Here is a 23,882-nt window from a genome sequence, read left to right as displayed (position 1 = left end):
GTAAAGGATCCACAATCACCGTGTGTTGAGATCAATGGAGGGGAGCAAGTGTGGAGCTCTCAGCAGCCGAGAGTCTTTTCCAGTATGGCTAACTGTGATTATACCTACCATTTGCTTGGAAAGTCTCGTCTCTCTTTGTGATGCCGAGTCATTTAAACATTAGCGTCTTTCGTTGTTCAAAAAAAGTTAGAAACCTATTAAAATCACAGCAGAGAGTCTGGTGCGAGGGGGGGGGCTCACAGATTGCATACAATACAACATATCACAGTTTCGAAGGCTAGCACAGATAAAAAAACCAAAAAAAAAACACATATGTACCATTTATATAAGACACACACTGATTGTCTCTTAGAAACTACATATTGATTCCTTATAAACACGTTTTTTTCTTAAATAAAGTAGTGCATCCATGTCCACACACCATCCCCATGTCTCTCTGCCAGCAGGTCGGCAAAGTTGTGTAAGGAGCTTTAAGGAGGTCTGTCCAGCCCAAGCACTTCACGAGCAGAATGGACGTGAGTTATGTTCTTGGATAAACATTAGTTCCGTGGCTGTGGGGTATACTTTTCTTTCAGTCCGTTGTGTGGTGCCCTCAACAGGTGTTTTTACGCACTGACAGACATGGATGAGGGGCTACAACCTGTGAATGAACGGACAGAAACCTCTCAGCCAGTGCTAAAATAAATTAAACCTCTTCTCTAGGAGGACCAACCACCATCATGCCCAAAAACCCGAGGCCCATGAGAGCCCTGAACCAGTCCGATGTGTTTTATTGAGTGTCTGATGTGATCGTCACTTGTTTGTGCACTTTTTTTTTTTTTTTTTTTTTTTTTTTTGGACAGCTGATTGCTCTGTTCACAGGACCTGGAATTTCCACGAGGAAGTTTGATCCTTATAATCCAAGCAATCGGCATTGAAGTTCAGCTTCCACGACGCCGCTTGGTCCTTATAATCCAGGCAGTCTGCGGTGGAGTTGAAGCCCAGGCCGGACGTCCCGTAGCCCTGGGTGGAGAGGGACGCCGGGGACTGGTTCAGATGGCTCGTGACGGCGTTTGTGCTCATCGGACTGAGAGTTGAGCCGGGGCCTGACAGCTGGTGGTGCATGGGAGTGAGGTAAGAGCCGCAGTCCATGCCGCCGAAGTAGGACGTCGAGCCGGCGTAGCTCTGGCTGTAGCCCGAGGCCTGGGTGTAGGTCATGGGGTAAGACCTCTGCATGCAGGAGGAGGAGGTAGACAGGGGGTCTGCGAGAGGAGAGATGGACGCAGGGCTCCAGATGGACACCGGGGCGGTGCTGGTGGAGATGACCGGGGCTGTGGTGGTGCTGGGAGGCGTGAACTGGCCGCTGGCCCCGCTCTCTGAGCTCACTTCTCTGGTTGGGGAACTTTTCTTTTTGGCAGGTCGCACCTTGTTCTGGCCTCCGTTCTGCTGCTGCTGCTGCTGCTGGCGACACTTTGCCCGCCGGTTCTTAAACCAGACCTGAAACAGTCACACCTACATGTCAGTGTCGAGATCCCTTAAGTAAAGAGTAAGTATAACCCACATTATACCATTATACACGTGTACCCTAATTGTTGAATGTTAATGTTATATGTTATATTGTTATAATGTCATAGTGCTACAGAGATATATGTTTTTTTTTTTAAATTGTATGTTAATGTTACTTTTTATATGTTTTATTGTCATAGTGTTATAGAGTTTTATGTTATTTTTGTTATATGTATGACGTCTACTGCGTAGATGAATGATGCTTGCCAAGTCGTAAGAATTTTGCTGTGCTGAAGCAATTTGGTACATGCAATAATAAACACACTTTGACTTTGACTTCTCCCAAAAATAAAGAACAGACAGTTAAATCCACTCGCAAATAATATGGAGTTTTTTTTTTTAACTCCATGAAGAAAAAACATTGTGATTAATTATTTTCAGTCCAAATCAATATGTCTAGAGATCTAACTTCTCTTTAATAATCAAACAAATATTGTTGTACCAGTGGATCGGTCTTATTTCATTACACAAATTCTCCTAACAGGATTTTACAGTTAAGTGGAATTATTTCAACCCAATGGCAAAAGTTTTCCACTTGATTTAAGGAAGACGAAATTCTAAGCGTGTTTCTGGCAGTGCAGATATCAGATTTATATTAACCAGTTTCATTCGAGCTTCTTATGTTTCATATTTATATTTCTATACTATTTTTCCCCACTATTAAATCTAATAGATGTCTTAACATTCAAATGTGTTACAAAATGTGTTATCCCCAAAGTTACACTTTTGCTTATTTGGTGGTTCCCAATTTTTTTCATACCTAAAGTATTTCTCTACATTGATCAATTTCCAAATATGCTGCTGATGTTCTGGTTAACTCACCTGTACTCGGGATTCAGGTAGATTGATTTTCAACGCCACCTCTTCGCGCATGAATATGTCCGGGTACCGGGTTTTGGCGAACAACGCCTCCAAAACGTCGAGCTGTGCGCGTGTAAAAGTAGTCCTCTCACGCCTCTGCTTCCGTGGCGTTGCTGCAATTAAAAGAAAAATGTAAATCAATTGAAACATTTAACTCTTGTGTCCCCTAAAAGCAAGTCAAAGGCAGATTTCTAATAGAATCACAGTATTTTTTATTTGTTCTTGTTTGCGTAATTACGCACAAGTCCTGTGAGACAATTTAAAGCACTCCACCTACTTTAGACTAATTTGTCCCCCGAAAATAATGGATGCAGTTTGAGCAGAAATCAAAAGCAATTTGTCACTAATTCATTTGAAAGGCACATCTAAAAATCAAATCACACAAGAGGAGGAGACACTCACAACAATCAGAGTTCCCTTCACTGCTGAGTGCGTTTTGGCAGGTTTAGTAAAATATCCATTGCAATATAATGTTGGATTTATTTAGCAATTAATATAAATCGTCTGTATTATATCCCCCAAAAAATGCAATATTGTTCAAGTCAGTCGATTTGGAAGTTTTGGAATTGGACCTGATCACACACTGTAACATGGAGTTTATAGTTTATAGCCCGAAGCCATTACTGTCATTTCATTACTCCTGATTTATTCTTCAAAACGTTTCAACCCACCTGGATAGCCCACTGATGGATGCAAAAGGTCCATTCCAGAAGTAGTTAAGCTGAGGCCATTGACTGTGTAAGGTGGTTGCTTTAGATACGACATCATGCTAATGTTCGTCTGAGGGCTGAAGTTGGAGAAAATTTTGAAAAATGGATGGAGCTCCCGATATGTACTTGGTGTCTTCTGTTCGTGGTCCGTCTTACACCGGGCACCTGTTCCAAAAAAACGACAAGAGGAGAAGACACCGATGAAGATGCACCTCCTGAAGAGACTTTATGTTTTTTATGCGCTCTCTCCAAAAAGCACCGACCACTTGTCCAGCTGTCTTTCTCTCCACAACCCCCCCACCCCTCTCACAAACAAAAAGCAATACACCGGCACTGTGATTGCAACAAGTCACTTGAAAGTTCAATTACAGACAATGGCTCCAGTATGTGAAGTACAATAAAATTTAAAATAGGACATTTTAATTTAGGCTATTTCATTTCCAACTAAAAAACAAAACTACACCATTAATTCTCGTTTTTTTCCTCATTTTCTTTGGCTCTATTTTATACTATGTTTTACCTTATTTTATTTAAAGTGTAGTTTAGAAATGTTAACAGAAAATCAGTGGCATTTGAAAAAAAGATACTGAATTTGATGTAATGGAAACCTATTCTATAACACACGCTCAGTCAACATTAATATATATATTTGTTTTATCAATTTAAAATGACCTACCTTTTAAATTATATTCTCTGTCATTTAAGAAATCCTGAATAATCTATAATCTGTTATCTTTTTTTAACAAGATTGGTATGCATTTTCAAGGCAATTTAGTCTGAAAATCATCAGATTTTTTCTTAAAACACCAGATTATTTGTTGCAGGGACGCTTTCTACCCGTAAAAACCCTCCTTCCTTATTGAGAAACAGTTGCCTAATCAGAACTAAACGTGCTCTGTGATGTTGATTGGTATATGTGTGATTGCTGTCACTTCAACTCCAGTGACCCTCATCCTCTATCCCCACTGCGCGTCTTGATTAGCTGCATTTTTTTTTTTTCAACATCCAACGGTTTTAACCCCCTCATCCCAATCTGTCACACTTAAAACACACCCGTCTACCAGTTGCACACTGGTCAATAATGATCACCCTCTCGTAAAATTCATTATGATAAATGTTTGTTTTTTCTGTTGATGAATTAACGAGATAATCTAACTCCAACTGCAGTTTGATATTAATACAAAGTGCTGTAGGCTCCTTAAAATAATGCTGCAAATCAGCAACGGTGGTGAATTGCAATCAAATATTTTTTTTAAGTCTCAGAATAATCATCACCCCCTTTTTCATAAAAAAAAAAATGCATCTACAGGGGGAGACGTTTGATTATTATAAATGTTTATTTAATGGAGGTAAACTCCCAATTTTGGACGCATAAAACATTCTGTTACCAGATCCTCTAAAACACGGCTGGAATATGAAATGATGTGTTTATTGTCCTCTAAATGGTTCGTCTCTGGAGGCAGAGGAGAGTTAGCAGAAAGAAAAGGCTCGAAACATATTTCTCGATAGAAGGCCTAAATGTTCTTTCTTCCCAGTGCAGCTTTCAGCCTCAGTCCTCCACATGAATTTACAGGGGACAATATGGATAACTGTGCAGGATGAAATGAGTAGGGTTTCGTTTTAAGTTTAAACTTGGCTCACTGAATGAGTCCTCGGTAGCAGCACTGGCTTCAGTTAGTGAGGATGTGGAAATAGTCAAATATGAATCTATCATTATTATAAAAAGGCAATGCTATTAATATCCGAAAAGCTTTAATTTACCTTTGAACCTGCCTTTGTTTCCATTAGCAGAGACTATCGTGGTGTAACTTCGTCACTTTGGTAGCCTACTATAATGATCGGATGCTCTGTGTGCATTTCAATCATTTACGTCAATTTGTGTTGATCCAGAAGTGTTTAATGAGCAGACACACTTACTTCTCTGTGCTCATAACATGCTGAGTTCATAAGAGGGCATTTCTTTTGAGTGTCTTCGTGTGTTTTATTTCAGCGTTCCCTCTTTTAAAGAAATGCTTTTGAAAGACTTTAAAAAAAAAAAAGTGCTTTTATAAGTGTGATTAGGCTTCTAATTGTTTTTACTTCTTTGTCTCTTTCGCGATTCCTTCTTTCGATATAGGATCATAATATAAATACTAGGCTGATAGTTATGATGTTGATAACGATAATAATAATAATAAGAGAGAGAGAGTTTAAATAATAATACTTAAAGTAACAAAAGTGAAACTTACCCTGGTATCGACGACTGTAAAGATCTTTGTCTACTTGGTTTCCTCCTGGAGAAAAAAATACACCTCGGTGCTGATAAACGGCGTCCTGGCGCGTAAAACGACCCAGAACCGACCAGAAGCTTCTTCAGTGGCAGAACATCAGCTAAAATAAAAGCATAAAAGTTAAATGTTGAGCGGCTGCATCCGGGTTGGGAAGCTGTGCGGCGTCGGGGTGATGGAGGAGTGATGGAGGAGTGATGGAGGAGGCTGCGTGGAGCCTTTAGGATGTGTTGGTGTGTTGGGAGTGAAGTGGTTGGAGTTGGATTTTGTACAAACTGCCAGCCAATGGGAGCCGCAGGACTGAGGTCTGTCTCTGTCTCCGTCTCTCACACCGGTGGGGAGGATGAGGGTTTTTTTTTTTTTTTTTTTTTCTTTTTTTTTTTTTTTTTTTTCCTGGGAAACAAATGTCTCCAGCTACTTTTTTTTTTTTTTGACGCACAGTCCTCAGCCAATGGCAGCGAGAGGGCGACTGACAACATCCCCATCGCACCGCAGAGAGGCTACTGGGGATACATACACGGTGTGCCGGTGGATGTTGAGAAGTGGAGTTTAAAACGAGAAAAAAAAAGTCAGTTTATTCACATTTTATTACATTTTATAGTCGACATCGCTGTTGTCATTGACCTGAGGAAAGTTGCAGGTTGGCAGAAATATGCGCATAAAAAGAGTTAAAAACATAATGTATGCCCAGTTTATTAGTGGTATGAATGTATACCCTTCTCATATTTAAAAAAAAAAATATTTCCAGTGTCACCTAATAATGTTAATTGTGTTTTTCAGATTTATTCACATTTGAAAAGTTCGATCTTGGAAAATAAAAGCATCTCAACATTCATTTTTCGGACTTTATGGAAACCCGAGCAAATCAGATGTCAGCTGTTTAAATCTCTGTATGTCGTATAGAAGAGTGTTAAATTAAGTATGTGACACAAATAAAGGCAGGGAATGACATCGGCTGAAGCAGTGCTCGGAGGCTGAACCGTCCTCTCACATTCCAGCGCGTCGCAAAAAAAAAGGGGATTTAAGAGCGACTTATTTCCTTAAAACTGTCCTCCCATCCACAGAGCCAGTCAGTCAGCTCCCATCAGCCACACACAGGCCTGCACCAACATCCACCGGCAATATTTACATGGGAGCTCCCACCGAGAGACACCCAGCAGCCGATGACTTCCATGCAGCAGTGGAGCTGCAGTGTGCATAGACCCAGAGATGAGGAGGGATGAATGGGGGGGGAAAGGTAGATATAGGCCGGTCCTACTGATGGAGACATTTTCACTTATTTCACTTGACACGCGTTCTGCAGGAGGAAGAGGTGTAAGAAGATAAATATGAAGGTAGGCCTGTTTAATTTGATTTATTTAAAAAAAAAAAAAAAAAAAAAAAGCTGTTATTTTTAGGTTTGATGTTGTAACATTGTAATATCATGTAATACGAAAAATAATAATAATGTGGAAAAAAATGTATGTTATGATAGCCGTTTGGATCAGTTTACATCTTATTTCATAATTACTGGAGGAAAAGCTGCAGGGGACCAACAAGCTTCCTCTAATGTCGCTTGAGTTCTGAACCTGCCCATCTCACAATAATATGCCGAAGGTTTTTGTCACGGCTTGGTAAATGTATCATCTTAAGAGGCTTTGCGGAACACCACACACACACACACACACACACACACACACACACACACACACACACACACACACACACACACACACACACACACACACACACACACACACACACACACTTCAAACAGATTTGAATATTGATTTAGATTTATAAACACAGGCAGACCTTGGGTTTTTATGAATCGTCATTTCGCCTCTCTGTGGCTCGGGTGGAAGGCCAGAGTCAAAGGTGCAGTGAAGCTGCTGGGAGAACTGGTTTCCAGTCAGGAGCTGCAGCCTGCTGCTGGCTCACACAAACTGGTTCAACATTCATCAACTTTACCAACTCAGTGACTTCTCTTTTGACAGATTTCGATCAGAAGAATGGATCATAACCCCGGATTTCTTTTAACAACCAAACTGCAAGAGGAGAGGCTTTTCTGTGAGTCTGTTAGGAGACGAGGAGCTGCAACACTTCCAGGTATCCATGTTTGTTTATTTTTTTTGTCTTTTATTGATGTTTATATATGTTTTTGCTGATGGATAATACACATGTATTTTGTCAACTATTAAGATGAAAAAAGTGGAGTTAAACTACATAAACTCACCTGTTTATGTTGATTTAAAATGCATGTCATATGGCCTATCAGAGAGCAGCTTCTCACGGGTGGGAAGATCAACTCTTTGGGTATTTTAATTATGTTGCTGTTTGCCTTATGACCATCACAAAGGTCAGCCTTCACACATTTTTACTGCAACATTCTCCACCAGACTACAGCCAGAAAGCACCACATTTAGTACAGTGCAGTTTAAATTGAGAGGCTATAGAGACACATGTTGTATATTCTTTTATTTACTTTTACTTACTTTATAGCCTGAGATTTCAGAGTAATCAGCATGCAGCTTAAAAAAAAAAAAAAGGTGAATTCAAGCTGCTGTATTTTAGCAGCTGCATGGTAATGTCCCCTAACGCGAGACTTTCTAACTGCTGCGTGGAAAATCGTGACGTCTGATGCAGTTATCTGCTGGATCTCACCGTTTAAATTGCTAAATAATTTATTAAAGTGTAAAGCCAGGCCCTCCGCAGGGACTGTGTATCTTAAAAGGACGTTTAAAGGGAGAAGGAGCTAAACGCCTCTGGCACTGACTCCCGGCTAATTGACGACGACGGCTTTTATCTCCGCCTCTGCTCCACCCAACCTGAGGGCCAGGACTCCACCAGGACTCCACCAGGCCGGCTCCAACCTGTGCTTTCCACCAGTTAATGCGTAGCCTATGCATCGTTACTAATGCATTGCACAGGCATGGATGTTTGACCCTTGTTTGATAGCTTTGAAAGGAAAAATCTTATTTCAAGATTGGATAATTACCGAGCAGGCTGCTCTGCTCCTCATCCAGGCATACAACCAAACAAACAACACATTATAGGATGGTTAATGTATGTTCTCAAGATCTAATAGGATAAATAGACGCACAACAGCACTAACATTTAAATTGCTGTTTTGCTAAATAAAAACACAGACAGATTGTGAGTTTTTGAATTTAAATCAAATGCATATTTACCACGTTTACATCTTTTAACTATCTAGGCAGCTTTACTCTCCTCTGCCTTTTCCCCTCCTTGTTTGATATCCGCATGGCTGAATATGAGGAATGTGTTGGTGGAATTAATTCTGAGCTAAAAAAAAAAAAAAAAAAGAACCAGAAAGAAGGGAATTAAATCCAAGAAAGACTATTCATATAGAAATGATGATAATCTGTAATGTCAAGACAAAGCTTTTCCTTCGGCATTTGGAATATAAATTGACCTGAGTCTATACTGCCTTTTGACTTTAAAACAATACGTTACTTTATAGTTGCTTTCATCAATATTTTTTCCCTTTTCTTTTTTTTTGCTATTAAACCCAGAAAGTTATAATTAATACCTCAACTACTGGGAGAAAACATTCTGTAGATCTGTATACCTTTAAACATGATCTTGCTCTACGTTATCTTGTTATCTTGACTGAAAAACTGACATATAAATGTTGTAATAATGTTTTTTAAATTATTTATTATTTATTGGGTCGTGTGTAAGTATCTTTTTTTTTTTAAAAACCTGGCTACAGAAAGTATAATTGTGGATAGATATGCAGTCTGTGTGTGTGTGTGTGTGTGTGTGTGTGTGTGTGTGTGTGTGTGTGGGGGGGGGGTGTGTGACAGATAGAGAGAAAGGAGCTGAAGTAGGATAATCACAAGATGTATTTTAATTAGCCTGGCAGGTTTGATAGATACGTTGCCACTGCAGCTGCTGCTTTGCAAAAAAAAGGTGCAGTGCGTATGAGAAAGGTCTCTAAACAGAGGGCTTTCCCAACACTGTTTTCTTATCACAAAGGAGCTAAACCTTTGTGTAATGTAACATGTAACTGACCCTAAAGGTCATCAAAACACATCCAGTCTCCTCCCCGGGGATTAAAGAGGGAGAAACCCCATTCAGTGTCAGTTTGGAGAGTTTACTGACACAGAGGCACACAGACGGATTCACCACTCTGCATCTGGGATTGTATCTCTATATAATTATTCACAATGTTACAAATTTAGTTTTTGGTCAAAGTTGTGCATTAAATGATAATATAAAATGCTGTTGAACGAGTGTGTGTTCTAGTGTGTAGTGCTGTGCCTCTGTAATGAAATAGATGTGCTGATCATATATTGGGTTTATACTCCAAACACACATTTTTTGTCAATTCAAACGTGGTGCCTCAATAATGCCGTGGCTGTGTGTGTGTTTGCCAAGTGTGCTCTTTCCATTAATATGACATGCCTTTTAATTAGTGCCATAATTGTTTGTGTTGTGTTTGTGCAGGAGTTCGCCAACAAACAAACGGATGCAATTAAACACACTCGCCTTCAGATCATCAATGAGGAGGCAAAGTCAAGACTGCTAGAAAAACCAACAAGGACAAATGTAAGACGGAAGAAGACTCAGCCTCCTCAAGGTTAAGCTTGAACTTTGTTAAGAGGCCCGACTTCACACAATCTGAGTAGTTATTGCTTCTTCTATAAACACATATCTTTAGCTGTTTTTGAATTAAACATCCTCATTTTAAACCCTGTTATAACTCTTAGTTTATGTTATATCTTTGCTGTATTTGCTAAAAAAAATGTTTCTTGTTTCTTCTCTTCCTGCACTCTGTCTTAAAAGTAATTAAAAAAATAATTTGCAAATAAAGACTATCATTGTCAAACCACGACCCTGCTCTCTTACTCTCTCCCTCTCAACCTTAGCCATCAGTAGCCTTCTCCTCTGTGTGCTGAGGTGTCTGCATGGCGTGGTAAAACCTGCCCTGCAGACCGGACCTCTCAAGTCTTCAAAGGAGTAGGAACTCAATGTGGGGGATTTGTTCAGGCTTATTTGGTAACCTAGGATTTGAATTGGATTCTGGGAGGCATTCATAACACATTTGAAAATGTTACATTGTGTGATTTTGTGTGTAATCCCCATAATAAATTTTAGAAATGGTCACAGCACTTGCGCAACTGTGACTATTCATGATTTATCAAATGGTTTTCTTGTCTTGCCTCTCGGGGCTGAGGTGTGTGTTTGCCGGCAGGGAACGGGAAGATCTCGGTCGTCGGATGGAAGAGCCGGTGAGGAGATGATTCCTGCGTTTTAACCTTTCTCTCAACACTTTTTTTTTTGACCTGAATATGTGATCGGGTCAGACACTGTGCCTCCAGAGGGATTCTCTCAGACCCCCCAACAGCACTGGTGCATTACAACCTCTAGTGGATTATACCTCCCTGGTAGGAGGGTTAGTGTACACACACACACACACACACACACACACACACACACACACACACACATACACATATACACACACACTGAGGGTACAGTTTATTAAAGTCTGTATATTTGATCAAAGCCACAGCCATAGATTAATACGCAGTTCTCTTTTCTCCATCGTGCCTTGTAAAGTACTTCATACTTTGCATTAATACAGTTAAGTAGGAAACTGTGCGGCTGTATCGTTTTGTACTTGTTGAAAAGTATTAAATAATATGCAAGTCTAATGAGTCCAATTTTAAAGGCCCTCTCCAGACATGTTTTACGACGTATAAGATACTCAGCTTTGAATAATTATTTGTGTTTGATACGGTTTTTACACAAAAAGTTAAATTGCTTCGTCAAAAATTCTTAAAATTACGTCTGCTCTTTCCTTCTCATTGAAGCATTCAGAGTCCATGAATACGCAAATGTTCAAAAGTTTAACTGCCGGACAAAAGATGTCTCCTACTTTGTGTAAAAGTTATTTCTGAAAGTTTCAAGTTTCCACATTAAACTTATGTGTTTGACATCCAGACTCGATGTGATGTCACACAATCTTGAACTCATATTTAAGGTGAGCAAAGAGAAACACTTCTCCTTTTGCAAATACATTTGAAAACAGCTTTGTAGTGTCAAACTCTGTACATACATCATTCTGCTCACTAAAGGTAAACCATCCAAGTGAAGTATAAACAAGCAAAATATATTTTACGAGTGGAGGCCTTTAAATATTACGCCCTTTGCCATCAAAATGAGCCATGTGTGATTGCAGTCATTTTTGGCCAGGGGTTTTATTGAAATAGTAAAAAGATATGTCCCAGTGCGGCATGACGTTTTATATGGTGAAGTAAAATGAGTGGATAATGTTATCCAGTAGGTTAACTGTCCTCACAAACATGGTCCATCACATGGTTTGATGGCTTCACTGCTTGGATTTCTTTTCTGGTACATATACTGTAACTCTCCCGCCTTAGTTCGATAAGAGCGAGACCAGTGTTGTGTGTGTGCGTGTGTGTGTGTGTGTGTGTGTGTGTGTGTGTGTGTGTGTGTGTGTAAATCAGAGTTTGTGCCCTGTCCAAACCCTACTTTGCTTTGAATGACACTTTGGCGATGCCCGCAGCTCCCCACTTCGACTTCTCAAGCGTACCCCCTGTTAGTGCCAACTCTGCCAATTCCTCTCATGTCTTTAATATCTCTCTTTGGGCCCTTGAGTTCTGCCAGTGAAGGCTCCCCTGTGACAGTTGGACATCGACCTCACATTTGGGAGACAGCGACGGGTGTTTGTAGCGTTCCCAGCCCCAGGCCTGTGGGGAATCTGTGATGGCTCGCCTGTCAGCCGGCCCCTCCCCTGTAATTAGGAGAGTAAACACAGCGCCTGGCTCGGCTTGGGGGAGAAGTAGGAGGGAGCGGAGGAGGGGACCGTCCGGCTACTGTCCTACTGCTACTTGAGCCGTCCAGGAGCAACTTTGGACTGACACCCCATCACATCTCTGAGATGTGGAGTACAGTGTAGTCTGCTAACATGCTGAGAAACATCAGATTTCCATTTGTACCTTGTAGCATCAGTGAACAACTGAGGAAGCTCGTCATTGAACTGAATCTTTGTAAAGAAAATACAAAGAAACTGATCACTCAAGATGATCTGAGACTTTGCAGATCAGAACATGTACAGCGATGAACATGTTGATGAGTGGAAGCTGTTTCCTGCAAGGTATTTCATGCACATGCATATTATTCCTATGTAGCACCCCAGCAGATAAAAACACCACTAAGCCTCCGTCCCTCCTCTCTTCACCTCTCTCCTGGTTGCTGGGGGGACTGGTCAGCAGCTGGAGGAATGTGTTGTGGGCTGGAGTTGTAGCCGTAGCTTGGGACCAGCTTGGGGGGAGCGCCGTCCCACCCGGCCCCAGCCACTCCGCTCTGCCCAGGCAGGGAGGCTGGCTGCGGGAATGCCGAGACCAGGAGGGGAGGAATTTCACTGGAGGACCTGCCAGAAAAATGCCATGCGGGGAGCGATGAAGAGAGAAACCTAGATAGAGAGGAAGAGAGAGAGAGAGAGAGAGAGGAAAAAAGGAGATCTCAGCCAATTGAAACACAGCCTGTCAGTGTCATTTCAGTTTTGTAGGATGCTTACTGATGATGGGCCAGTTGCTGAATGAGCTGGTTGCCACACAGACACAGTGGCACCGCATCTGACTTAGATCCTTCGCAGATGGCTCTGGGTTCAGTGGGCGTAGCTGAGGTAGCTTGAAGGAAAGCATTTAAAACCTATTATTGTTTTACAGTTTCAGTGTAAATCATCCGTCTGTATTAACCGCCATCTGTCTCGCCAAGACATGAGCATGATCACATGCACTAGTTTTTGTGTAAGTACATTTTAAATCAGATGGTGTGCATCAGTGTGTGCATGTGGCGGACAGGGTGAGTACAAAGGGAGGGGTGCTTGAAGGCCCAGCGTACTTGCCAAAGTCTTTACGGCGCCCAGAGAGCCATGCTGCAGCATCATGGTCCACAGCATGGAAAGACATGGGGCAGATGGGTGCAGTGTAGCAGCACAACCTCCCCCTTTCCCCTCCCAAATGTGAGGCAGCAGTGGTGGGAATGGCACAGTGTGAGAGGGAGCCTGGGTTCATGGCTGAAACAGAAAAGCTGTTGGAGGGGCATTTGGGGGCTGGGGGAGAGTGGGGGCTGAAAGCTGTTTTAAGGGGGGTGACTATGGAGAAGTTGGTCGGGCAGGATCCTGCAATGGAGAGGGAAAGCCAGTCCCCCTGTCACATCCCTTTGAAATCCAAGTGCAGGGGCACGAGCCCAGGGAGGAGTGGCAGCGTGGCCCAGCGCCTGGGCAGACAGGCAGTCACCGCACTGGGCCGCAGTCCAGCTCTCCTCGCCTGGCCCCTACCCGTCCCAGCCCAACCCGTCTGGCCCAGGCTTACGGGAGTCAGGCAGCCGACCCCCAGTGGACAGGCCGGAGCCCTACACTACTGCGTCCCATCTCGGAGCCTCCGCTGGGTTCGATTCGACAGCAGCGGCCCACCGGGAGAGAGGCCCTGCAGAGATGTTAGGGGTGCACCTCATGCGCCCGGGCCTCTGGATGAGGGCCCAGCAGAGTCTGCTGCTGATGATAACCCCCACCTCACCACCAGGCCAGTCTGCCTTCAGGGCCTGCGCAGGTCCACACATCCCCATGGCAACAGTGGCAGGGCCGGCCACACAATGTGAGTGGGCAACAAGCCAAGTGCTGCCAAATTGGGATGAGGGAGAGACATTTTGGGATAATGCTCAATCCTGAATCTTTCCACCTTTATTTTGTCTCTGGTAAATCATGTTTTTGGCTCAAGTGATCTAATATCAGACACTTGGACAGTATTCTTTATTTGAACAGTGGTCAACAGCAGCAGAGACAACCACACTCTCTTTTGCGAGGTTCTCCACCACTGCTCCGTATTACTTCAATTCTTCCACCACTCTTTAGGCTCTAAAATTCTAATTGTCAATTTTTTTTGTCAGGCATTTATAAAATTAGACCCTGGAGCAGAATTGACCCAATACATTCTGAAGCATTCGTTGTGTGCTTAAAGAGACCTTGTCATGGCAATATTAAGCCTGGGTAAACACAAGTAGTTCAATGACATTCACAGCAGCAACCTAAAGTTGATTCCCCACCCACTCTAAGCCACTGGGAAGATACTGCATAAGTGGTTGGGTGGTGTTTACTGAAAGTGGATATCTGCTGTTTGTTTTGTTGTTCTGCTTTCCGACCGTAAACACTGCATAGATTTCCTTGGGTGGTGTTTGAAACGCGTATGTGTGTGTGTGTGCCATGTGTTATATTTGCTGATAACAGGATTTACTCAAATTGCAAATCACCAGTTGAGAAAGGTTAATTGTCAGTGCAACTGGTAGAATGGGTACATGCAATAATTATTAGTCTAAGTTCCTTTATTATTTAGGGACGCTAATTAGGCATTAACTGTGGGCCCCTTTTTGGATCACAACTTCAAATGCATGTCAAATTGCATTAAGTTCACTTTGACATCCATTCATCAAACTAAAGGAATGTTGTTTTGTAGATGTCCTTAGTGCGTTTATTAATATGAAACCGATCTGTTTTTGAGGTATTGATCAGAAAATTAGCAGAGGGATTTTCAGAAATTGCTAATTGTAGTGCATCCTCATTTTATTCACTGTGAGGACAATACACGTTATGATTTATGTGTTTTTGGGTTGCCGGTGGTATTAGTTTGGTAATTTAAGATTGTACTAAGAAGGATATTTGATGAACACAAAACAAGGAACACTTAATTTGAAGTGTATTCTCAGTTGCAGCAGTTATTACAAGGCTTGGCCTGGATGTGCCACCCATGTGGATGAGGCTGGCATGAGTCTGGCACTAAGGTGAGGTGGAAAGTGACAAGGAAAGAAAGCAAGAGATCAAGGCATGACTGCCAGTGCATGTCATTGCCCTACACTCTCATCAAATAGCCCCGTGCTGCTTATGATGCTGCCCAGACGCAAATTAATTTGGACGCCTGGAAAGACTGCAGAGCCCAGGACTCATCTCTGCCCTTTAAAAAAGAAAAGACACCAGCGGAGAGCACTCTTCCAACAAGGGGGGAGGGGGGCGGGGGCTGAGAGAGGGGTTTTGATGGATTTCAGCGGAGGGCAATGCAGTGTCTGGAATAAGATGGGAGGTTACAGAGGACACGGTTGAATGTGCTTGTCCTGCTATGATGACAAGATGGCTCAGCCACCACTGTGCCACTGGCCCCCTGGCTTTCTTACTCCCCTCCCTCCCCCTGGTACTCCCCCTAAGGACACCAGCAGTCAAGTAGAAGGGAGTGCTGAAGGAAAGGGGGGGGGGTTGGGTTGGGTAGAGGAGCACTGACGGTTAGCCGCCGTTTAATCTCCTCCTTGGCTCACTGCAGATTCTTTCCCTACATGCCCCACTCCCTCTTCTCACCAAATCTGTACCTGCTCATCCCTGGGCCCGCTTTACAGGGGGCTCTTGATCAGTGAGGTGATGGAGAATGGCTCTCGTCACACACCCCAAATAGGATCGGATTGCCTGGGAGTAAAAGGTGAGAGCTTCATGGAGCTTGGCAAGAAATAGAGGTGGTGGTGGTAGTGTAAAGGGGGTGCTCCCGCAACCAGACACTACCAAGAAATGAGCTCTGTTTGAGATGGAGTTTCTGGGGCTTGAAGGTTTTAGAGAGGTTTTATGCTTGTGCAGAACAAACGCAAAGTCCCAGTGCATGTGTGCTGGAAAGGGGGGCTGGCCAAAAGAGGGGGGGAGTGAGACGGAGGTCTTGTTCTCCATTGGCATGTCGTTGGCATGTCGTTAACCTCCCAGGGCTCAGGGGAAAATAAGCAAGCCCCCGTGTGTGTGCTTAAAACTCAGGCTTCGTTTGTGCCTGGGGAGAGCTGGACCCCTGCTGGAGGACAAGGCAACAAAACAGCAGCATGCTGACTGAGGGAGGGATGGACACTTGAGTAAAGGGTTAAATAAAAACACATGCTGGGTCACAGACCAGCCCCCTGGGTCTACTATTATACAGTTAAGTGGCTCAAATGAAGTGGTTCGATAGTCTGGAGATCCTTAAAACTTCACTTTAACCCAATACTTGATCCCATTGATTTTGTCTTATTTTATCAGTGCTGATAGAGATTTTCAGGTCTTATAGTAAAGAACAAGTAGTAAAACCACAGTGTAAAAATACTCCATTACAATTAACAGTACAATTAGAAACAAATTACAAAGTGTCAAAGTATTATAAATGCTGAGAAGTGCCATCTGTAAGTATTTAGTTCACATTGTCTTTTTGGATGTGTAAGTGGCATTTTACTAACTGTCAGATAAATGTAGTGAACCAAACAGTGATTAAAAGTATTTAAGCAATAGATTGACATTTTGGGAAATAGGTTTTTTGCTTTCTGGCAGAAAGTTAGATGAGAATAATGATACCACCCTCACATATTTTGTACTGTAATCATAAAGCTACAGTCAGCTGCTAGCTCAGTTTAGCACAAAGGGCTGGAAACGGGAAATGGTTAACCTGCGTCCGTCCAAAGGTAACAAAGTCCAGCTACCAGCACCTTTACATTAACTCAATGTATTTTATAAAGCCAAAGTGGAAAAACAAAATGTTTGCGGGAGGATATATGCAGCACAATTCCTTGACTTGAAGAATATCCTTCTGTTAAACTGAAAAGTGTTGTTTTTACATTTACAATTATTGTTGGTTAATGAGTTTTGAAGTTGTTGGTAGATGGATTATTATTATTATTATTATGTTGTACCTTTGGATAGCTGTTTCCCCCCATCTAATTGCTAAACTAAGCTAACTGGCTGCTTTTATTCCTAATAGTACCACAAATAGTAGCATTTTAATACTCAATAATTGTACTTACGTTACTTGAGTAAATGTATTTAGTTGTATTATTTTTATATGTTTTGTATATGCCACAATGAAATCAATAATATGCCAGCTGCTTGTACAACACAAAACAATAATATCCCAGTTAACTCTGTATTAATTATTGTAACAGGATAATGTTCAGAGTGATGTTTAATTCTAATAAGGTTTTAAATGTTGTGAACAGAGAGACAGAAACTTGAGGCCGCTGTACTTTCAGCCGCCTGTCATCCAGTATTAATGCATATTTATCGCCTTAACAATAGTGAACAGCAAACAACAGGAGTTAATGAGATGGAGGCTGGAGATGGAGCACAGAGGGGGAAAAATGGGCAGTGAGAGTCAGAACAAGAGGTTGGTAACTCTTGCTTAGTCTTGTGATCAAACACCAGTGGTGACACTACAAACTTCTATCCCCTCTTTTCAACATCCCCCCCTCCTCCCTCCCCTCTCCCTTCTTTTCTACAGTAGTAATGCCCCTCACTATTTTTCAACATCTTATCCCTTTTAATTAGAAAGCAAATTCTGCAGCCTGGAGAGACCTAATCCCCTACTAGCCAACAATGCACAGAGTGGCTTTGAACAGCCGACCTGCAACCCCCCAATGCCTCAAATTCTCTCCACACTGCTGGACCTTCAAGGGGGGGAAGGGGGCCTTTCTCTTCACCAGAACATTATTACTCAAGGATACACGTGCTGCGGTATTTGCAGAACTACATATTTGCATTTTAGGAATGTTAACAGTAATTAACAACTAAGTGACACATGTGACAGAAATGTGTATGCCAACTCGGTCTATCTCCCCCGTGAGAGATGTAGCCTCAGCTGATTTGCATATATATTAATGTCCCTTATTGTATAGATTAGATCCCATTAGTTGTGGTGATTCTGGTGGAAGGTGCAGTCACTATGATGCTTAAAGTCTCATTATTATGTTAAAATTATGTTTAAATTGTTGGAGGGCAAGGAAAAAAGCAGGGGTTATGGCACTGACGCAAGGTTAAGGGTGATTAGACACCCTGACCATCCTGACAATAGGCTGAGATTAGATTCTAAAAGCCCCAAAAAGGATATGGCCTCTCTAAAATGGAACTCCATTAGCTGTCTGTGCATTTACACTGCTTGTATCTAAAATTACCAGCCTCCATTTCTTAATAAAAAAGTGTATCTAGATGGAGCACACAGTCTGCTGAAATTAAATTCTGGCTTCATTCCTGGGTCTGAGTGCTTTACATCCACTCTGGCAGTTAACATAGTGGCAAAGTGATCAATTACTGAGCTGTTTGTCGGGACAATTATGAAGCTGTCAGCATCTGCTCTTGCGCCATCCATGGAAAGAGAGGTCATCTGATAGCGGCGATGATGAGAGTGAGGAGGAGTAAATCAGGCGCAGAGACGCTGACAATGGAAACCGTTTAATCTACTGATTGCTGCTCTTGATTCACAAGAGAGCTAAAACAATAGAAAGTTAGACGAGTTTTTGCACTGCCTCCAGTGGTTGATGCTCTGTTCCGACTACATTGTACTTTCTCATGACCATAGAGGCAGATGGACTCAACTTTAGCAGTTTAAATGCAATTGGTGAATTGCAAGGAAGATAATAATGTAAGTGCGTGTAAGGTTTACTGGTCAAAGGAAGAGGACAGTGAGAGTTTTTAATGGAATGGTATTACAGTTGGTGGGTTTTCTTGTTGGTAATCACAGCTTGATGGAGAAAGAAACATTTCTGTTATTTGTTCCAAATTTTTAGTATAAGTTATTTCTACACTTAAAGCAGCCATGATCAATATTTTCTATATGAACAATTAATCAAATGAACGTGTGAAGGGAAAGGGATTGCTCTAAAGGGGTTTAGCATCATTCAGCTCATTGTTTTGGTGTTGTGCTCTTCATGGTTATTGTTTTGGTTCACTCTCACTGCGCTCAACATCATAGTTTCCATCAGCTGGCAGCTGTTTTCAGTAAAGAAGCCCAGATTAACCCACTGGAGCTACCTGCCCAGCAAACAGAAGATAGACAGACAGAAGTTAGCAACTTGCTGGTAAACACAGTGTAGCATTTAGCAGCTAATGAGGCAGTTATTATTCTCAGGAGTTGGTTGAAATGAATGATAATGTTGCTCTGTGTTTGATGGTGTAAATTGCTAACTTGTTCACTTGACCAACTTTAATTTTTTCAACTTTTATTTGTTTGGAGCACGGGGATGGATCTTATGCTTTAAACATTTTAAGTCAATCCAAATTGATGTAGAATTAACTTCTGTTTTCTTCAACTTTCTCCCTGTTTTTGTGTCTAAGTGACTAATGGGGACAATTTTTTTTTTAATTGGTTGAGTATTGAGCCAAAACGTTACAGACGGAAGCTGCAAAACAAGCTGCAGTGTAATTGCTCGGGGCAACTCCTCACTGTCATTGTAGGTCCACTAAAAGTGCTTGTTTTCGAACATGACAGACTCAGATTGTTATTAAATGTGTCTGAAAAAATGATGCAAAGCACCATAAAAAGAAATAGAATATTTTTCTATTACCTTTTGCTTGATCCCGTCTGTTTGTGTTTAACCAAGTCTTGCGCAGAGAAGTGTCGTTATAAAATCTTCACATCCACATTCTGGAAATCATCTAAATATTCTGCCATGGCATTGGAAATATTTAAGTTAACACTAAGCTAAGCTCTCTGTACTCTAAACAAAATAAACTCTGACAACACCAGCACTCCCCACTCTCAACCTCTCACTCACGGCTCCACCAACGTCATCAGGCCAAAAGTCACACGACAGAATAAAAAACAGACCAGATAAAGTAAAAGGTAAAGACATTTTTTTTATTTCATAGTAGGATCCTCTCCATAATGTGTGAGACACGTCTAATAACAAACCAGGCCTGTCAGAGGCAAAAACAAGCACTTTTAGTTGAGGTACATTGACAGTAGGAGTTGCCCATAGCAATTACATTGCAGTCCATTTAGCAGCTACTGTCTGCAGCATTCTGGCAAATTCAATAATTGTTGTCCCCATTAGTCACTTAGACACAAAAAGGAAAATAGGGTGCAAGTTTAAAATAATCGCATTTACCCTTTAATTAAGAGTTGTTTTCTAGGTGTTTTGGTTGGTTGGGTTACCAAAGTTGGTTACAAATAATTTGAGTAAAGAGATAATGTGATGAGCATTCTCAGATATGCTAATTGTAGGACACTGCTAGTGATTTTTTTTATGCTGTTTTTGCATCATAATTGTGTATAGTGTATTTTTTTCTAAACCAGCCGCAGCAGGAAATGGCCAGAGCATGGATGTACTACAGATACAAGTACATTTTTTAATCAGTGCTAGTCAGAAAGAAACTGGATAAGAACATTTTGGTTCAAATGGACAAAATGACAGAAAGTATATGTCATGAATGAATAAATTGAGCCTGTGTGCTAATTTGCGGACTACATTCGTCATAGCTAGTTTCTTCATTCTTTCAGCTCTGTCACCTCTGTTCTCTCGCTGTAACAATGTTGTCCTCCAGGACATAATGAATGATCTTTCAACGGAAACACCAATTACATGAAATAACTTAATTTAGCTTCCATATTAATAATTGCTCAGCTAATTAACATTGATAGCGATGCATTGAGCAGGGATAGAGCTCTCTGTGTCTGTGTGCAGGGGTGGGAGTTGCTGGGAGAGGGCATTCTCCCACTTCCATTTACTTAAAGCTCAGAGGATCTTTTTTGCATCCCGTCTCAATTAGTTACCCTCGCTGTCACTCTGTCTGTCACATCCTTGTGTGCCACACTGAAACAACTGTAGAGTGGGCAGACTGAGATGAACAAACAACAAGTCTTAGCGCGAGTGTTCAGGAGGAGAGCGTGGGTCACACTCTTGCCTAAGGCCACCATATTCCTTTCCTACTCAAGGCTTCAATTTTCAGAAAGCTACTTAGGTATTATTCTAATCCCTACCCAGCTTTTTTCCCCCCAAGGCCAAACACTCAGGTTACCACTTTGGACACTTGATCAGGCGTAGTGCTAAAGTTTGAAGCCGTGGTTTAGTTTGTTACAACACTGTGTGTGGCATGAGAAGACAACAATGGCAGGTTTGAGGTGTTCAATGCCTGCTTGACTTCTACTGACTCTATTGTCAAACTGAGTGATACAAGCACAATGCTATGGAGCTGTCGATTAATATGTGACTGTGTAGGAGAAGACTGTTATGCCAATCTTTATCTGATGGAGTAGGCTCCAACTTAATAATAAAACATCATCTCTTAATTAGCTATAACAACGCATTAGCGTGACAAAATCAATGGCTTTGATTTTATATTCATGTATTTCTCTGAGCATATTTGCTGATCTCTTGGGCCTGTGTATGTTCCTGAGGCTGCTGCAGATGGGCGGGGGTGCAGTGGAGGTCATGGTGAGGACTGCTGGGAGTTGTGGGGACGTCCGCCTCTGTGGGATGTTTTTCTCTTGTACAGTTTTGTTGTCTAAATGATTTACAAACTTAATTGGCATCCCTGAGGGAAGGCTGCCAGCTGTCTGCCTGATGGCGAGGGTTTCTAATTTGGTGCATGGCGAAGGCTAGCTGCCGGGGTATCTAGCGGAGCGGAGCAGGGCGCGCAACACGCCGCACGCTGCACATGGCCCGATCAAGCCCAGAGTTTGTTTGTTTTTCCCTCGTTTGTTCAGCAACAGACATTGCTTCTCCAAGAGAGAGTGTAACAGCTGCTATCTAGCAAGCAGAGTGCAGAGAGAGTGCTGGGCCGTGATGCTGGGCTGAGGTGGTGGAGAGAGCTGGCTGGCTACTGGTGAAGCTGGCATTATAGGCAATCGTGGCCTGGTATATTATCAATGCTATTTCGTAGAAACCAACCTATTCCATCCAAGTGTTTACTCTTCTTTTATGTTACACTCTAAGGATAATTTAAACGTTTCTGAAAATGTTTCAACGACGTCTCTGAGCTGTCACTTTCTCACTGCAGCACATACTGTATATCTAAACTGCTTTTTAACTTTCACTGGATGACTTTTAGGTGAAGCTCCAGCTAGGTAAATTCTCTTCTCAACTCCAGGCAACCTTTAGATTTAACAATCTGATGCCACTGAGGGATTTCACAGGTCAAGATACCAATTTAAAAAGTCAAACTAAGCTTGATTTTGGCTTTAAGCACTAATTTGTATAATAAAGAGCCCAAAAGTATTAACAGTTTAGTTAGGAATGATAGAGGATAGGAAACTGCTGACACTAGAGTTCTCCATAAGACTTTTATTTACAAAAATGTAATTGCAAAGACCAAAAGTTTTATATTTTTAAAAGTACTTTATATATTCAAGCTCCAATATGCTGTAATTCTATCGAAGCTCTGGTAAAGTAAAAGTAGGCTAATAAAATTCCACATAAGAAGGATTTATTAGAAAACATACGGCACACTGTAAATGTTGATATTGCATTATGTTGAGATCCTTAATTTAAGTAAAGTAGCAATATTGGAATATAAAAGTACTGTAAGTATAATTACATTTACAATGTTTATCAGCAAATATGCCAAATAACAATACTCATTATGCAGCAGATCAGTGTTATATTAATATAAATAAGTGGACCTTAATTATGTGTAAGCCATGTTTAATGTAACTGTTTGAGTTGGTGCTAATTTTACTGTTGTTTGATTTGTATGCAAAATATTTTGTGTGCTATTATATGTTTTAAAATCTAAATCGTAACTATAACATGCAGTGGAGACAACAGTTCAATATTTCCATCAAAATGCAGGGATGTAGAAGTATTAAGTAGGTTAAAACTGAAATATTGACGTAAAGTATCAATTGTACATATTGTTGTACATTAAGTGAATATATAGTGTACTAAAACACGTGGCAGTACTTTTTTGAACTCACATTCTCTATCCAGAAAGAAAGGATGATAGTAGTGTTGATGGAGTTCAATTAATTAATTCAGATATCCACATTTCACAAACACACACCCACAGGCACACACACACACACACACACACACACACACACACACACACACACACACACACACACACACACACACACACACACACACACACACACACACACACACACACACACGAACACAGTCCAACTGAGCTAACAGCGGGGAACACTGCTGTAGTGACCTGTATGACAGGGTGGGCTGGAGCTTGTAGAGGCCAACCTCAGCCAGCGAGCTCAGTCTGAAAGACATGTTGACTCTGTGCACATTATCACCAACGGCATGGCGCTGCATAGTCACACTGGATAATTGGCCTGCAGTGGCGGCACAACAGCGGGAAATGTAAAAGTTGCTGATTTTTCAAGGGTAAACAGGACTCACCTCCCTGACAAGGTGGTGACAGCCGACTGATTTATAAACATGCACTGGGGAAGAGGGTCCATATTCATTACAGGGCATCCACACTCTGAAATATGCATCTGTAGTGGCCAAAAACCAGCATATTGTTGGTGTTGCATTAAATCCTGCTAGCTATTTGGAATATTTGTTACAACACTGGGATCTGAGAGGTATAAACCATGTGAAGAATAGCTTATCTGCAGCAGAAGTGGCATTAGATGCTGTAAATGTGCTCCTGTGGTGCCCAGAAGTGATGAAATGCCAAGGCTCTCAGTTTGGGAGAAATATGCACCGTCTGGTAGGACAAATATCTATAATGTATAAAATGCTT

General features: G+C 41.7%; 1 protein-coding gene across 1 annotated transcript; it reads right to left on the bottom strand.

Moving 5' to 3' along the window:
- Positions 1 to 855: 855 nt before the first annotated feature.
- otx2b (orthodenticle homeobox 2b) lies at positions 856 to 3,174 on the bottom strand. The gene is made up of 3 exons (XM_054614208.1): positions 3,078 to 3,174; positions 2,368 to 2,519; positions 856 to 1,476 (listed from the first exon to the last, which is right to left on the bottom strand). The coding sequence occupies exons 1-3, from the start codon at positions 3,172 to 3,174 to the stop codon at positions 856 to 858; spliced, it is 870 nt and encodes a 289-aa protein (XP_054470183.1).
- Between the last annotated feature and the right edge of the window lie 20,708 nt (positions 3,175 to 23,882).

Source organism: Anoplopoma fimbria, chromosome 15, assembly GCF_027596085.1.
Source record: "Anoplopoma fimbria isolate UVic2021 breed Golden Eagle Sablefish chromosome 15, Afim_UVic_2022, whole genome shotgun sequence".
Lineage (NCBI taxonomy): Eukaryota > Metazoa > Chordata > Actinopteri > Perciformes > Anoplopomatidae > Anoplopoma > Anoplopoma fimbria.
Note: the sequence above shows the minus strand (reverse complement) of the source record. Positions and strands in the feature narration are given on the sequence as shown.